Here is an 18,392-nt window from a genome sequence, read left to right as displayed (position 1 = left end):
GTTTTCACTCCAAATTACTTATAAAAATTCAAAAACAGCTTCAATTTATATTCATGACCAAACAACTCCAACTTCTACGCCAACTTCAACTCCAACTCCAAACACCTATGTAATTTATTTTTAAAAAAAATCAGATTAGGCATGTTGAAGGAATATATGAAGGTAGTGGTGCACTCATCCTTTCGAAATGCTTGATTCTCCTCTGGCCCCACTGAAGTCCAACTCCATGGTATGTAGACTCACACTACTTCCTTGTCCATATGCTATTATTTGAAATAAGAAATGGCTATATAAAATCTTGTTGCTTCAAATTAGCTTTGATGTTCTTACTCTTTGCTGCAGATTTGTTACAAAGCCCTAAGTTGCTCGGACTCTTCAAATATGTTGCTGCACTAGTGTTGGAACCTCCAACAATGCACTACTTTTGAAGGATCTGACACCACACCCAATGACATTGTTGAAGAGTCTGAGAAACATAGACGAAGATCACCTTGAGTTGCACATGGTCATTGTCACAAGTCACAACATGTTGGAACTTGTGGAAGTTGCACCCTTCTTTGGAACCACAGGAAGGGTCTCTTGGAGCAAATATCAAATCTCATATTTCTCTTGGATGACTTTGACAGATGCCTGGGTGAAATATCCGCGCTGCTCTAGCCACACTTGAATAATGCCAAACAAAAGATTCATCTCCGCCCGGACCTTCCTGAATTAGATTTTTAACAGATTCTTCATGTAAAGCTTACTGCAACAGCAACTATATTCCAACATGGCTTTTTCCTCTTGACCTGTGTTATGTTAAAAGTGAATGTACATTGTCAAATTTGCACTTCAAAAGAAGTAAAGAATTAACCATAACAATTGTATGTATGTATTCAACATCATGGGACTGAAGGAAATAGGATGCAGAGACAAACCAGAGGCAACACTTCCAAAACAACACATACCAATGGCCAGATAGCATTGCACGCGAATATCCCACTTCTTGTTGCATTTGATTTCCTCGACTGACTTCATTACCTCAAGAGTTTTTGCAAGTTTCGATGATGGTATTGCTTAAAAGATTTACAAAAACTTGAAAAAATTGAGATGTAGGATAAATTGCATACTGTACAGAGTCGCTCTGCAAAGAAAAAATATAGCTACACTGTTTAAGAATAGAAGTTCCATAAGTATTATATTCTTTCTCAAACTCCACCACATATAAACCTCACATTTATAAAGTTATGCTAGTTTTAACATGAATAACTCTTCTCTAACCAGCAACACAAATGATCCCAAATTGTAATGTCTTGAGTTAGAATCTGTTGTTGCCCATTTAGGTTTTGCTACTTTTTATTGACAATTTGAAACAAAAAGGAAATTATTTAGAAGGTATTTTTGTTCCTTACAACCAAATCATGTCCAAACACCTAAGCATATGCATCAGAGCGTTTCCACTGTTTTGTACATTCCCATTACTTTTTCCTTGCCTGCATTGACTTCTTCCTTTTCATGTTTGTTTACCAAGGCATCACCTTCAATCAAAGTGTAATTATTAAACAAATGTCTTTTTTTTAAGCTCATTAACCTTATACTTAAAGTTTCCACCTGCAGCAGTAAAGATGGTTAAACCTTCAGGAAAGTTGAAAATCTAATGATATGAGACCCAAATATTCAAGAAAACTATAACCTATAACCCGTAAACCGATATTCAAGGGTCTGATTTTCCATTACTTTGTCAATATAGCTAAATGTGATACTTCTAAGTAGCAAAAGAATAGAAAAGAACATGTTAATGGTGGTGCTCATGACATAATGCTTAAGAGCTACTTAAATAATGGGATATTATTCGGGCCAAGGATCTGAAGCTTGTCTTCTCCTGTCATATCTTCAACATATTGTTTAATCTCCAGAGCAGAATCTTCAAGTTGAGGGCTCTCTACAAGTTTGATGATTTTCAATGAACAGATATCGCCGAAACTAGGTGGAATCTCCTCAAGCACCTGGATATTTTTATCAAGCACGGGAAAGGATTCCTCTAAAAACTCCCACTTAGAAAGAGTGGATTCCAATCCCAAATATTTTTGATTCTCAAAGGTGTCTTCCTCCCGCATGTTCCATTCTTCCCCCACGATAATTGTTCTAACAAGGGCCAACTCTTCAAGGTTGGTCAGTCTCGCTATTGTTGACAGTGGTTCGGATGTCAAAGGAAAGGCGTGCAAATCCAATACTTTCAAATTCAAAGGGAAGAGAAAATCCCACGACCGATTTGTCCCTACAGAGGGCCCACTGTGATTTAAATTTGAACTTTTAAACTCTACTTTGAGGATTTCTAGTTCATTTAGGAAATTCAGTCTTGGGAACCAATATCTCTCAGTTGAATAATCCCATGATTCCTTGAGAATAAATATAAGCTGTTGAAGATTAGGAAACCTTTTGAAAATATCCACTGTATCTTTCGAATAGGAAAGCATGAGTCGATCTAAAATTCGCAGGTTCTTTAACTTTATGTTCTCAGTTATCAGTATTGGTTCTTCTGTATCCATATCAAGGAAAGAACAAGAATCCATGGACAGCAGTCTTAAATTTACAAGATCCCAAATTCCCGGTAATAGTACCATGTCTTCTTTATCATTTTCCACCATCAGAGATTCCAGATTCGAGAGGTTTGAAAAAGACAAAGGCAGATATTTAATTTCTGTCACAATGTGTAAGGCCCTCAAATGATTCAACATGCATATTTCATTCAGCAAAGAATGTTTCACCATGCTTGAATACAGTTCCAACACTCTAAGTAGCCTCAAGTCTCTTAGGTGACATATATCAGAAAGACTGTTGTCCAGCTTGTCTCCAGTTATCCTCAAAGAATAGAGGTGTTTACTGGAACACCTTTTCTTTTTTGAACCGAATGGGACAAAATTGTGAATCCCAAAGACATTAGTGTAATAATCAACGGTCACTTTACGTGGCATCAAATCTGAAGAAGATGATGGAGCACTTGATATAATCCTCTCAAACAATTTTCTTAGCTTTTATTAAACAAAAATCATGCACAAGGTCATGAAGTTGGCAAGTAGGGGAAGACCCTATCTCATTGAAAGAAATTACCAAGCTACAGGAAATTAAATTATCCAAATAAACCTCCATCACTTCTTCCACACTCTTCATATCAGTCCGTTCCACAAGTCCTTCATTAAGCCAATCCATTTTCAACAAATGTTTGTGCGATGCATTGTCCTTTGGGATACTTGCAAAGTGAAGGAAGCATGGCCTTAGTTGATGTGGTAAATGATCATAACTTAATTCTATAACCTTCATCACTTCAACTTCACTGTTCAAAATAAAGGAATTCAAATTATTCTGAACTTCAAGCCACACAGACTTTTTCTTTTCCCTTCCTGCAATGACTCCTGCGATCAGATCAGCCACCAAAGGAAGCCCTTTACAATTTTTGGCTGTTTCTTTTCCAACATCCAATAGTTCATCAGGGCAACTCTTTTCGCCAAATGCCCTTTTCTCTAATAACTCCCAACTTTCTTCTGATTTTAGCAACCGAAGCTTAAGAGGATCAGTGTTGCGCTTTCCATATAAAGCCACTTCCATTTCCCGAGATGTCAAAATAATTCTACTTCCATTCTCAACTAGAGGAAAAGGTCTTATTAACTTATCCCATGTATCAGTATCCCAAATGTAATCTAAGACAACAAGATACCTCTTTCCAAACAAGTGTCTCCGAAGCTCATCAGCAACATCAATATTCTCACTCAATTTTGAATCTGCGCCAGTAACTTGATTATAAACTTTCTCCAATAACTTTCTTTTGTCATATTCTTGGCCAACTATGCACCATGCATGAATGTCGAAACGTCTAGCAACTGACTTATAATTGTATACTTTGTACGCCAAAGTAGTTTTGCCCGAACCTGGCATACCAGTGATTGAAATGACATCTAGATCTTTCGGTCCACTGGTGAGCTTACTAATTATCCAATCTGTATCTTCCTCAAAACCTACAGATATTTTACCAGCTGTCAGTGACTTTCCTTCCAGTGGATTCTTGGGAGAGTTTATAACAATGAGACTCTTGTTCTTGTGAATCTTCTCCGGTAATTGGTAGACATCTTCTTTGATAAGCCTGATCTTTTTCATGGTGATGGGAAGTGAGAAAATAAGGTGTAAGAGCCCATTATCTCTAATGATAATTGAATCAATGACATTTTTAGCCTCATATGCCACATCTAAAACACGTGTCCAGAGATCTTTATACCGTTCTTGATCAATGTTCACGAAGAAAGATCTTATGAATTCTAGTTCTTCCTTTACCAGCCCAATTTCTTTCTTTATCAATGCAATTGAATAAGAATTGGAATCTAGAAGATCATTTAAGTGTATGTGTAGCAGATGCATGAAGAACAGTCCATCACTCATGGGGAAGCAACACTGAGATGAGTCTGGGGCTTTCAAATAAACATGTTTGAGATCTTCCTTGAGGAGTTCAATATTTTCCAGCAAGTCTAGATTTGCATGACTTGTTTCATCAATACTCTCTTCATTCCTTGATTTTTCTTCTAAGTGACGAACAAGAGTTGATACCTTCGTGGTAAGTTCTCCAACACGTGCCAAAAGATCAAATAATTTGTCATGATGAATAAAGTCCTTGGGCACATCAGTAACAATAATTAATAGGAACTCTATCATGACATGAATATTTCGAGCCCCTGAAGTGCTTGCGGTAATAACAGTTACCATGTGCTCTTGTAGATGAATCAGATATTCTCTAAGTATGTCTGTAGTGGTTTCCGGGAGCAGCTTGATGAAGCGTCCAACTTCTGCTGAAGTTGAAGCTTTTAAATTTGTATAGCATGTGTGCATCACCTCCAATTCAATTGGAATAATCTTCATGAGTAGATGTGCTAGCTTGAAGGCTCGAGAGTTTCCATCAATTACTCGATCATTCCATAGGAAGCATCCTACTCTCTCAGCCATTAATTGAAATAGAGGTAAGACATATTCAACAATCTCGTGCTCAATGCAACCACTCACTATCATTCCAAGGAAATCTCTCATGTTGTTACATACTTTATGAATAATCTCATATTGAGTCAGTAATGGAAAAGTCTTCCCAGCAAACTCAGATGGACAATGGAGATTTAAGAGGAGGAAGTTCAACTGCTCCTTAGTCATGGTGGCACTTGATTTAGAACGATGACGTGAGCTGATAAAAAAGTCAATATTGTTCCTGAGGCGAGCAAGGACATGATATATGTCGTATTTAATCCCCATGTTGGGCTCAACATCACAGAGAATTGATCGAAGAAGATCTGAAACGACTTGTCATTCAAAATTCATTATTTCCTCAAACTGCTCTAAATTGGAATAAGGTAGCTGAACGGACAGACAAATAAATACCAGCTCCATTTTAAACTTTTCAATTTCATTCACATCAACAGCTTTTTGACCTTCATTCTTTAACCTCTCCATGAAATCCAGAACACTGCCAACATCCTTCTGAAGAAGAGAAAATGACACCTGCCAAATGACCAAATGTTATATCGATTTTCATAGAAAAAATGTTTACCATGAAATATTTTACTCTATACAGGCAACAAACATAGATGTAAAAGGTAGTTGTCACGACCTGAGCCGAGACCCTGGCCGCGATGAGCATCCCGAACCATAAAGGCCCGGGCTCCCTTCAGTTTTTGGACATCATACACAAGTTCCAACAATATAGAAAACAATGCGGAAGTACATACTGATACCGAGTCATGGTCATCAATATAAGTTCAAAGAGTTAAACTCTAAACGGAATTCATAAATTCTAACATGTGACGACAGTCTGCGAAATCTCTAATACATCAAAAATTGACAACTTGTCTGGCCCAGTCGGACCTAAAACCAAAATAATTCAACAATATTCAAAGAAATAGGCCTTTTGAAACAAATAAGGCTCACCAACTGCACTCTTCTGTTTGATAAATCTCCGGCTCAGCGGGACCTCTGGACTGAGCTTCAGACCCTGAGATATAGGGGATCAATACAGATGTACTGGTATGTGAAACAATTCAAAATAACATGTTTTTATACGAAATAGGTGAGAGCATATCGTGATAACAGTGAATGTTATGTAGATAAAAATACTTGGGCATATTTAATAATTTCAAGCAATTCTTGGCAACCTTGACTCACTATTTGTTATTCTTCTAGCTAGTCAGTACACCCTACAAATTTGAAATTCCACGGGCTATGTGGAACCAGCCCTTGACTCGGCAGCTGAGCCTTCATTCCAAGTAGCCGCCAGGATTTGGAGCCGGTGATACCCCCATGTGAGCACACCGCAGGAACCCCCCATGTGAGATGTCCTAATCATTTTATTATCCTCTCATATAGGATACAATATCATAAGACCCGCATCGGCAACTATGGTTTTCAGCGATGAGCCCTTACACTCAAACATTTTCTTCGAGTAACCTCTCTTAAGCCCAACTTTTAGTTCTTTAAACATGTTCATACTTTCATAATGATCAATACTTTTCTATTAAGGGCATGTAATCACCGGGTATCGTCATATCCTAAATTGCAAGTCAATATCATATCAAATTCATAGCCCATCATATTCAAAACATGCACATGACCACCCAAGATTCATAACATCACAATAAAGTCACCAATTTGAAATCTGAAGAAAACTTAGGCATTTAGCCTCTCTTTGCAAGATCAAAACATGTAGTGGTCATGTCAATTCATCCGATCACATGCAATTCTTTCCCTTTAAAACAAGAATGTAGTTATAACAAGAAACACCCTCTCATCATGCATAAACCATGTCAAACACCATAATATTGCGAAGAGTATTTTCAAATCTAAAGGTATGCATTTCAAATCATTCACAATAAAAATATAAACTTTAGTTTGCAACATGAGATGGAATTCATACTCATGCTCTCAATAAATCTTTACATAACATATGAAGTCATATATATATATTTATAGTTACAACTCAATTTCCATGAAAAATGATTCAAGACAACATATATTTTCATCAAAACAGTCCCATGATGCATAATTTTCATAAATAATATCGAATACTTCATTATAAATCATAATTCGGGATCTTTAGTCTTGATAAAACATTTAGACTTATGCACAAGGTTTTTAGAGTAGTCCCACATACCTTATATTAATTGTTTCGAAGAGTGGATCCCTAGCCTTGACTCCTTTCTTGAAGATCTTGACTTAGAAGAAGAGTTCTTGATATATGGGCGGGAACTTAGGGTTTTGTATTTAGAGAATATGAGTGGTTTCAGATGTATTTAGCCCTAAACACGTTTTAATTTCGTGTTATGGCTGGGATATGATGAGAGAAAAGACTGAAATACCCTCCCCAAAGCCAAATATTTTAAAAATCATGAACTGGGCACCCGACGCGATTGGCGACGCGCGCATCGATATCGCATTGGGCCACTGGTTTAGCCAACACGATTACCGATGCGGCGCATCGATATCGCGTTGGGCCACTTTTTTGCTCACCCAAACTCATCTCAAACGTGGTCTAAAAAATCTGAAACTTTCCCAGAACAACCCTTTTACACTCCTGAAAATGAATCAACCTAAAAACCAACGTCTTAAGGTCAAAACGACCAGTCTAGAAATCTTTAAAGCTTAAGAGCTTAAAATAAGGCTAAGTCATTTCAAAACTTTTAAAATTTTGGATAAATAGCTCCTTAAACATGCCACCAAACGAGATATTAATTCAAGAATATTACGGGGCGTCACAGTAGCCATAGAGGAATTTCTTCTAAGTAGCCTACTTATATCACAAAAGCAAGGACTACTAGGATTCTTGGGAGATAAAACATGAAACTCCAATTTATCTTTGTGAAAACTAGAGTTTCTCATCGCTTTAATACCTAAATTGACCCATGCACTTGTCTACATTTAACCTCCATTATGCTATCGGAATGTTACACCTCACATTTTAAGTTATAGTTGTTTTTTGAGGTGTTATGACTACATACTTGAGCTTAATGAACTTCAGATTTAGTTGGAAATCAAATTGGGATGATTTGTATATGTTTTGGAGGTTATAGGAGCGTAAATCGTACGCGGGGACGAAGACTTCACTGCTGCAACATTACAACAGTGAAAAAGGAATGAAGAAGGGTAGCAAGAAACAAGCCACTTCTCATTAACTTGCCAAGTCCAGGGGAATCATATGGTATACTCATTTGTTATGCCAGAACGTTCGCTAGTTCTAGCAATAGGATCGGGTGCGTGCCACGTCTAGGATCTCAGCTCGGGGGTGACACAAAACAAAAATAATATATCCAACACAAAAGAAGTTATGATTTTTTCCTCCAACCATAACGGAACACCAGCCCACCTAATTTACCATGTCAATGTTTATTATAATATCAAGGAAACAAGAAAACCCATAAAATTGAAGTCTTTTACAGATTTTCAAATCATAAATAAATGAGTGTGCATATCTGTAGGAAATTATATATTAGTTTGCCTTAACATTATTGTATTTTGAGGATTATAATTAGATCATCATACAAGTTAATACTCATAACTAATAGTTATATGACGTACCTCTGAATTGTTTGCTTTCTCCTTCTCTCTTTCTCCATCAGTTTCCATGATTGTAAGTTTCACTGGTCAGTGTCTTTCAAATTCTCTGAATCTGATGTATAAAAGTAGATACAAATTTTATTAGGTGAAAAAGAAAGAATCACATTGCAGAAAATGTACATCATTGTAGACATAAATAACTTAAGTCAAATTATTTTTTGTCTGAAGAATTTCTACTCCAAATACAGATGTGACTAATTTTTTCAATTGGGTCCTAATAATACGGGTACCGAATACTGAGTGGCAAACTTAAAAAAATAGTTTCTTTAAGGCTAAAGACCTGAATACCCCCTCTCAATTGGGAAAGGAACATAGATGATCATTAAAAAACTTCTCAGCTTTCTATGATACCTACATGATTTATATCATATACTGACAGGGTATCATAAAGAATTAGTGTGCGACCTTAGATATAATTATACTTTTTAATTTTTATTTGCAAAAGATTTTCTGAAGTAAGCTACTTGTGTGCAATCTCTAGCAATTTCTCAAAGAAAAAGATATCAAATATCGCTTTTAAGAAAGCGTTCTACATGTGTTTCAATCCTCAATTTTATAGAAAAGTATTTCACACAAGTTTGCTTTCTTCGCAATAGCCTGATGGATCTATTGTGAGTTAGTATAGGACCTAGATCTGTTGCAGATTTATGCAGTCTTATTTATAGTCAAAAAGTGAAAGAGTTTGCCATCAAAATCTGAGATCTTTAATTAAGAGTTACGAATTTGATTCATCTCGCCACACCCCTAGTTGTCCAATAAGAGAAAAATCTCTTGTTATATCTTTGATTCATATTGAAAATGACAACCTAGTTAATTTCCAATAGATTATAGGGAATCAAAAGAAATAAGAGACCTTCAACACAATCTTACCGTTTGATTGACCTCTCAATTACTTGTTTGAGAGATAGTATTTTTGAAAAGTAGTGAAGAAAGTATGCGATGATATTCAGAAAGATATTTTGTGAGAGTAGCTGAAGTAATTGACAAATGAACTTGAAAGGCCACCAACACTACGAAGAACCAAATAGAAATCAACAACTAATCCTTAGATTAACATACTATTCATAGACTTTTCAAGTCTTTTTAATAACCATTATCTTCTTAGTCTTCTCAATCAATTGCAAAAAATATTTATTTCTACATTCATATTACAAGTTGACTTGTTAGCTTGTGAATGTAGATGATGATGTTTGATAGTTTTATTGACAGGGTCAAGTTACATTTCATCTCTTTTTTGGTATTATGAGAATGAAATAATTGTTAAAAACACACACGAAGTATCATTTTTTAGTGAGTTTATCACCTCAAGTACCATTTGTTCCCTTTTCCTACATAAATTATCACCATATATGTATTAAAACACATGTACATCAACTATAAATTGTTCCCTTTTCCACACGAACTATGATCACCATCTTACCTTTTGACATATTTTTGTGAGATAAGGTGAAGTAGTAGGCTGAAGAAGCAGTTGAAAGGACAACAACAGAAAGAATAATCAAAAACATAGATCTAGATTTACAATTCCAGGATAATTAAAATATAATTCATTGACATTTGAATTATTTTTAATACACGTTATCATCTTAGTCTTCTTAATCAATAGTTAATTCTGCTGCTTCGACCACCAAAGGATGTGGTGCAGCGGATGAGGCTGCTCCTCCCTTAACTAGAGGTCTCGGGTTCGAGCCCTGAGTATGGAAAAATCCTTGGTAGGGAGTGCTTCCTCCGGAATGGGCCCTACGCGGGGAGAATCAGGATTGTTCGGACTCCAATGTGGGTACCGGACACCGAATGGGAAGCCAAAAAAAATTTTGCTGCTTTGTGTGAATGCTTCATGATAATATTGTATTATTCGGATATATAAATACATTTCAATGTCTATTTATTCAACAAACAACAACATATCCAGTGTAGCCCCACCAATGGAGTCTTAGAAGGATGGTGAGTACGCAGCTTACCCCCTATCTTATGAAGGTTGAGAGACTATTTTATTTCTTGTAGCTCTTCATTTACCTACTTTGTGATGATCAATATCCAATTTTCACAGGTAAAGTGTACGCAGTCCATACTACTACCTCAGATAAAATATAGAGGTTGTTTCCAATAGACCCCTGGCTCAGAACATATAACAGTATATCAAACAAAAAACATAAAAGCACAGAACAAAATGGGATAACACAATGCTAAATAATAAAGGAAATAAGATACCCACAAGGAACTACTATAAACTATCTATCCAAAATTATAGACATCACTGAAACACCACAAACAAGAAATTCCAGGCGCAAATACAAACAAATCACTCTTTCCTACTACTAACTGTTGAACTCCTACCAACCTTCTACCTTAATCCAAGTCCTCCACACCTTGCTATCAAGGGCCATGTCCTCCATAAGCTATAACTGCTCCATATGATGCCTAATCACCTCCCTCAACTATTTCTTCGGCCTACCTCTACCACGCCTAAAACCATCCATAAAGAGGGTGATTTTAATAAATAGAATTTTGAGGTATATTCAAACAAGAAATCCCAAAATTGAACCAAAATCGACACATATATTTTAAGTCCTACTTGATGAGAAATACGATTGGACAGTGGTGAAGAAAATAACCTATGGTATTCAGAAAAAAATGTGAGAGAAGTTGAAGTAATTGGCTTAATATGTACTTCAAAGGCCAATATCAGAAACAAGAATCAAGAATAGCTTGCTAGAGATTGACAATGACAACATTACTAAAATAAAATTCATAGACTTTTGAAGTCTTTTTAATTAATACACATTATCCTATTAGTCTTCTTAATCAATGCTAAAATTTACTTGCACATCTCGTCTTGAAAATATCTGATCTGTAAATTGTAATATAATATACTCTAATCCAATAAAAAGCAGAGCTAGATAGATCTAGCCAATTTTTATATAAGTAAACAGTCAAAAATGAGAAGAAGAAAAAAAAATATTTAATTTGTTTTCTGTAATTACCATAAGGTTGATGTGATGTGACGAGTTTAGCAATCAATGTGATTCACAGATGATGCAGTAGTAAATTAGTTATTTAATTGTTGCTCCTACACTTTGGCAATTGGCATTTTATATCTCCGAGTTGGATGCTTCCGCATGTCTTTAAGTTCTTTTTCAGTGGCTCGATATATCTCTTGCATTATTGCTTTATGTCACTTGGAATGGATGTGATTGCAGGTGCTAGATTACGTTGAAGATAGCGGTCTTGAGGAGATTGCCAACTCTTGTAAGGAACTTCAAGAGCTTAGGGTGTTCCCTTCTGATCCATTTGCTCCAGGACCAAACGTATTGATACAAAAGTGTGTGTATCACGAGAGTCAAGCCAGCACAAGAACACAAGAATAACAAGATGAACAACAACAATGCTAGTGAATTGAAATAGGCCACACACGGCTTCACTAGACTTCAAGGTTTACAAAAAATGACAAGATGATAGAGATTACAATAACAACAACAAGAGCAACAAAGTGGCATCAACTATAGTGAATTGAAAATAGCCCCACACGGCTTCACTATGTTACCACAAAAACAACAAGATTACAAAATTAAAGAGAGTAACTAGACATACAATATTCAAGAATCTAAGAACCCTAACAATGTGAAAGGACCCTAAGATTAAAGAATATTATCACCAAGATCTTACTTGGACTAAGAGGAACTCAATGACCTCAAAATCCTAGTTTCTAGCCAAGATTCAACCCAAGTGTCACTCCAATTGGGAATTTCGGTTTTGAGCTTCTCCAATGGAAGAGAAAAGTTCAAAATATTACAAGTCTTGTGTTCTCAAAATATCATGAATGAACTACCACAAGACTAGCCCTAACAAATGACTTATATAGTCAATTACAAAGGAGGGACAAAAGACCAAAATACCCTTGGCATTAAGAGGGTGGGTTTGGGGTGTTTTGTTGGGCCTCTTCACTTTTTAATAAGTATAGGCCCTTGGATGGGATCACAAGGACCTCACACAAGGCCAAGGATGTGAACAAGGCTTGGAGTCGTTGCAACTCATGCGCTTGGCTTCGTGTGGAACGTCTCGAGCTAGGAATTCTCGTATCAGAGGTAATGTGCGTAGACAAGAAACCGTTTGAAAAAAAAAAAAGTTTCATAGCTTTTAGTGTTCTTTATGGATTTTATTTTTCACAATTCAAAAATTCAAAAAGATTTCTTTATTTTCTGCACTCCTTTGTTCAAAAACCAAAACATCAAAAAGATTTCTCGCTTTGTTTCCTTTAACATGCATTCATAAGTCACAATTTTCAAAAAAGACTTTTTAGCAGTTTTTATAAAAGAAATTGAAAAATGGTAGAAGTTTTGTACATTTCATATAGTGAAAATGCCAAAAAGATTTTCCTTCATAATTGTTGGTGTCAATTTAGTTGAAGTGTCTAATTAAAAATCCAAAAAGATTTTATTCGTTTGTCTTTGGTTGTCTCTTAAGTTAGGGTCAATCTTTTAGTTAATCGTTAATTGTCCAATCTTGAAGAACTACGCACCCCTGATTCTCCTCTTTCGGGAGTGAGATATGTAGGCAGCCTATTGTTGGTTCGGGGATCTTATTTAAAAAGTCCAAAAAGATTTTCTTCACTCTTTATTAGAGCAGGTGTCATATACTTCTTTAAAACAAAACTATAAAAAGATTTTCCTTTAATAGTTTCAAGTTTCATTTTCATATGATATTCAAATTTGAAAACCCCAAAAGATTTTTCTTAGGTAATTATAGGTTTCATTTTGTATATAGATCTGAAAAATCCTAAAAGATTTTCTTCACTCTTCATTTAGAGCAGGTGTTTATATACATCTTCTAAAAGAAAACCACAAAAAAGATTTTTCTTTAATAGTTTCAAGTTTTATTTTTATATGAAATTCAAAATTGAAAATCCAAAAAGATTTTTCTTTGGTAGTCACAAGTTTCATTTTTTGTATAGGGATTTAAACCTGAAAAATGCAAAAAAAAAACATTTTTTTCGTCAATTCTTTTGACAAATTGTTATTTTCTTTTATTCTTAAAATTTTGAGGAAAAGAAAAAAAAAAGAAAACAAAGAGGTCAATTGGCCATTTTGGCAAGACTTCACGAACTACGCACACCTGATTCTTCTCTCTCAGGAGTGAGATACGTAGGCGCCCTTCTTGGATTCGGTGATCTTTTTAAAAAGAAAAGAAAAAAGAGGTTTTGAAAAAGTGTTGAACTCTAACACATTTGTTGTTTTTTGTTGAGTCAGTTTAAGGTGGTTGATTTGTGGTATTCTGGCTGGTTCTTCACATCACACCAAATCCAAAGGGTTAGTTGTGTCCAACAAAGATATAGAGAGTGACATCATGGATCAAACACAGAATCAGGAAAATGAGAGTTTGAAGCAAGAGATTAGGAGGCTAAGACAACAAATGACAGAAATACATCGAGCTTGGGCTAGTGGGTTGCCTCCTCCTTCATTTCCCTTTATTGATCCTACAAATACGTCGAGTTTTTCACCAAAATATCAAAGTCAGTTACTGTTGTTGCACCACAACATGACTCAGAATTCATTCTAAGCTAAAAGCATCTTTGATACCATTTGAAGGGGGGTGCGAATAAATCAGATAACTTAAATAGATCTATTATAGCTCTAATGGATCTATTTTTGTTTGTGCATGGATATTTCTTAACTTCTCTAAACATTTTTATTTTTAATGTATTTATTTTAATTTTATTAATGTTCATATTTTGGGGGGTGATTAGATGGTTTTTGATTAAATGTTTTACTATAATATTCTTTAGTTTTTCCTCTTAGCCTTTGTAATTCTTGTATATTATTTTGGAGGTATTCTAAATATTTTATATCTTTTGTTGTAAAATATTCAATTAAATTTTCTTTCATAAGTATTTCTGTCAATCTTATTTCTTCCATATCTTGTCTCCAATATTTTAAATACTCATAGTCTATCATTTTAACCTAAAGTAGTTGTGATACTGCAAATTTCTTTGTAATAATTTACTGTAATTGTACTATATCTGATATTAAATTCTACGTTATCTATTTCGTTAATTATCCTGTCATTTTCGTCTATGAATAATTCTATGTCTAAATCATATTCTAAACTGTCTTTTAATTCTAGTTCTTTTATGATTTTATTTATTCAAATTAATCTTTCTTTTAATTGTTCTTTTCCTTTTCTAAGATGGTTTCTCTAATTAATTTCTTCGTATAGCCAACTTTGTTTTTCTCCAACTCTTTGAATATATTCTAGCATTTCTTAATTTGTATAATATCAATCTGAATAATTATCTAGGTAGTAGTAGTGATTTTCATCACTTAAGTATATTTCTCCTAACTCGTCTTCTATCTGATTTATATCGAACTCTTCATCTTCAATGTTAAATATTTTTTCTCATATTATTTTTTTTTACGTCTATAATTTCTATATCTCTAAGTATGTATAAAACTAGTACTTCAAAATTATCTATCATTTAAGTGGGTTAATTAAATGTTTTTTCATAATTTTCTTTAGCTGTTTGTTTTAATCTTATTAATTCCTCTATATTTTCATTAAGATATTCTATATATTTTATATCTGTGATTCTCATATATTCTTCTAAATTTGTTTTCATTAGTTTTTCTATTAATTGTATATTTTTCATATCCATTTTTCCAATACTTTAAATATACATAATTTATCATGGTTGATGTGTAGGTTTTGTATGTAAGTACTTATAAGAGTAGTTAGGTAGGTGAAGTATGTAATTTATTCTAGTCATAAAATATTTATCAAATATTTTTTTCCAATATGATTTTTCTTATATCTACAATTTCTATATCCTTAAGTACAAACAAAACAAGTATTTTAAATTTATCTACCATTTCGTCAGATAAATAAGTATTCATTTTTCATATGATGCTTTTTCAAAATATTCCCTTCAATCATACACATAACAAAATATGACCATTTTAGATTACTATATACTAGATTATTCTTAAATAACATGTTCTTCAGTCACTATTAGCATGGTAATCTGGATACTTTTAAGCCTACTACATTCACAACACCACATGTCGTCTGTGATCTTGTTGCTCAATCCTCTACTTGGACTTCCATACTGGCTCGCCTAATGGTTGTGCATCCCTATGCTGCTAGTGAACCTATATTCAATACTCTTGGTGATCATTGTTATACTCCTGAGCCTGCTTTTAAGTTAACTGGACCACCAAAATTTCTTAACAAGAAGTTCAATGTGCCAGAGGAGTCGGAGAAAATGGTTGGAAAAATGAAGAGTGCAGAAAATACTATGAAAAATTCTCTAGGACCTGCGGGTAAAGAAGATGTTTCGTACAAACACTCGGGCATGCCTTCAAGTTCTAACCTTCCTCCAATCTTTGAGATGTCAAAATTTGAGGAGAAAGATGGGCATTAGGAATCCGTGAAACATTTGGGACAATATTACAATCAATTAAAGGAAACTGTAGGGAAGAAAAATGAGAAAGATGACACTGCTATTATAGTTGGAGAACAGGCATATCCAAGAAGACGACTTTGTCATTGCCGCCAGTCTAAAGCCCAAGTTCATACCCAAGCTCTCCATAATCACTCCTAAAATTTATTATACTCTTTTTCCCCACCTCTATATCTAGTATATTACGCACAATCATATGTTCAACTCCCTTCTTACCCAAATGGCGTGCACAAACTCTTCAAATTCATCCTCTAATTCCACAAACATACCAAAGCCCTTCTAGGCCCGATGTTCGATCCAAGTTAAACAATGAAATAAGGCAGAAATTGAGGGATAATTTTACACCAATTGAGAGTCGTATGCCAGTTTATTTCAGAGATTGGCACAGCGAGACATGATCACTCCTCTCCTTGGGTATAATCCTGACCCGCATTCAAAAAGTTTTGATCCTAATGTACGATGTGCATATCATTCTGATGTTCAGGGTCACAGTATTGAAGATTGTCGTGGTTTGAAAGAGAAATTGAAAAGATGACTCAAGACAAATTTATTATGGTGCAGAACATTGAAAGTGAGGAAAGCTCTAGTCATGTTGATATGCAAACCAGTGGCTAAGATGTCAGGCTGAGCAATTGAGAAGTATCCCTACTAGGTAGAGGTCTGGTAGTTTGTTTTATTTTATTTTTTGTTATCCGAATTATTTCAGGGTTGTAGTTCGGGATCTATGTTGTCTTATCCATTTGTCGTTATGTTCAAACCCTTCTATCTTTTATTTTAATTAAATGAAGTGTCCCTTTTTCCTTTGTGTTTTAATATGTGCTGTTTGTTTGTTTTCTTTACACATTACATTTTATGTTGACTCTAGTGATATGACATACTAACGGAATTTTCAGTCAGATCTTAAAATCTAGTTTAAGCATGAAAATTGAATTAGAGGGTTAAAGTTAGAAAAAGAAAGCATCTGAGAAAACAGGTAGAGTGCTGAGACATTTGGTGACAAGTTCAAGCCTTCTTTGAAAATTAAGGCAATTATTTTGAGAATCACAAGAATAACTTGTCATCAATTGAAAAACATAGCTCAATTAGGTCAAATAACGGATGTGTAATTCCGAGGGATAGGAAAATCAACTCCATGAAAGCATGAGTCGTTCAATGTGAGGGATGTACAACAAAGGTGGAGTTGTATGTTTGACAGGTGTAGAAGAAGAGGGGGCACCCATGCTTGGGGAAAGTTAGTATTGTAAAACATGTCATAAGTGATATTGATTAGGCACTTTCACATTGCATGATATGTACTAGCATCTTCAAAGATTGATATGACGAAGGCAATTTATTCTTCTATTCAAATATTGTGTCATCCTTTGTTTACCATATTTGAGATTTAGTTCTATTTTCTATCATACCCCTCTTTTGGAATCAAGATAGAGTCAGCAAAGTAAAAAAAAAGTGTCGAGTAAAAGACTAGAGTCCGAAAAGTTTTCAAAAAAAAGAAGAGTGAAAAAAAATGTGTCCAAAAAGAAAAAAAGAGTGTCAAGATAAATAGAGTCAGAAAATTCCCAAAGAAAAGGAGTCAATAAAAGAAACGTAGAAGAAAAAGAAATTAGAATCAAGCAAAGCAAGCTGCCAGAACTACGCATGACCTGATTTTCCTCTCTCGAGGGTGAGATACGTAGGCTGCCCTACTCCAGGCTTGGTCCAACCAAATAAACAGTTTAGAATTGCCCAGTCAAAAGAAAATGAGCATGAGTTAATCCTCATTATTTGAGTCGATTCCAAAATTTGTAAGTCCTACCCCACTTCAAGCGTCGTTTGGGCCCCATGCCATCCTTTCTTTCTAACCCTATCCAAAAGCAAAGTTACAACTAAAGAAAGACCTTCAGATCAATCTTTCAGGATGTTAAGGCTAAGCATGAAAGGGATATGATGATGCATTTGTGTAACGCCCCAAAAAACGGGTCCCGGAGTGTCACACGGTGCTTGAGGATACGAGTAGCCCCAAGCTAACCCTTTGATCCATTTTCATTCAGTTCAACACAAATCAATGGGGTTTCCATAAATAACCCTCAAATATCAACAGAGTAATCATCATCCAAGAATAAAAGAATTTCAGAAAGATAACAAAATACGACTTATTAGTCAACTCCCAACATCTATACTAGTCTGACAAGCCTCTAAGAAAATCAATAAAACCAGCGAGCCATTGAGACATCCCCCAACTGACTCATACTCAGTTATCAAATGTAAACAATTCTGTGAAACCAACATCAGACATCACATCCTCAGAACATGAGGACTCACCACAACAGAGGATGTAGAACAGTGT

The 18,392-nt window shown here is 34.9% G+C and overlaps 1 protein-coding gene across 1 annotated transcript; it reads right to left on the bottom strand.

Moving 5' to 3' along the window:
* Positions 1-695: 695 nt before the first annotated feature.
* LOC107873691 (putative late blight resistance protein homolog R1A-3) lies at positions 696-5,503 on the bottom strand. Its single transcript, XM_047402614.1, is given in 4 exon segments — positions 696-788; positions 948-1,020; positions 1,392-3,003; positions 3,005-5,503. Coding segments are annotated over 2 exon segments (3,654 nt in total). The 5' UTR covers positions 5,464-5,503; the 3' UTR covers positions 696-788; positions 948-1,020; positions 1,392-1,808.
* Positions 5,504-18,392: the final 12,889 nt, after the last annotated feature.

The sequence above is a fragment of the Capsicum annuum genome, unplaced genomic scaffold, assembly GCF_002878395.1.
Source record: "Capsicum annuum cultivar UCD-10X-F1 unplaced genomic scaffold, UCD10Xv1.1 ctg2544, whole genome shotgun sequence".
NCBI classification, from domain to species: domain Eukaryota; kingdom Viridiplantae; phylum Streptophyta; class Magnoliopsida; order Solanales; family Solanaceae; genus Capsicum; species Capsicum annuum.
Note: the sequence above shows the minus strand (reverse complement) of the source record. Positions and strands in the feature narration are given on the sequence as shown.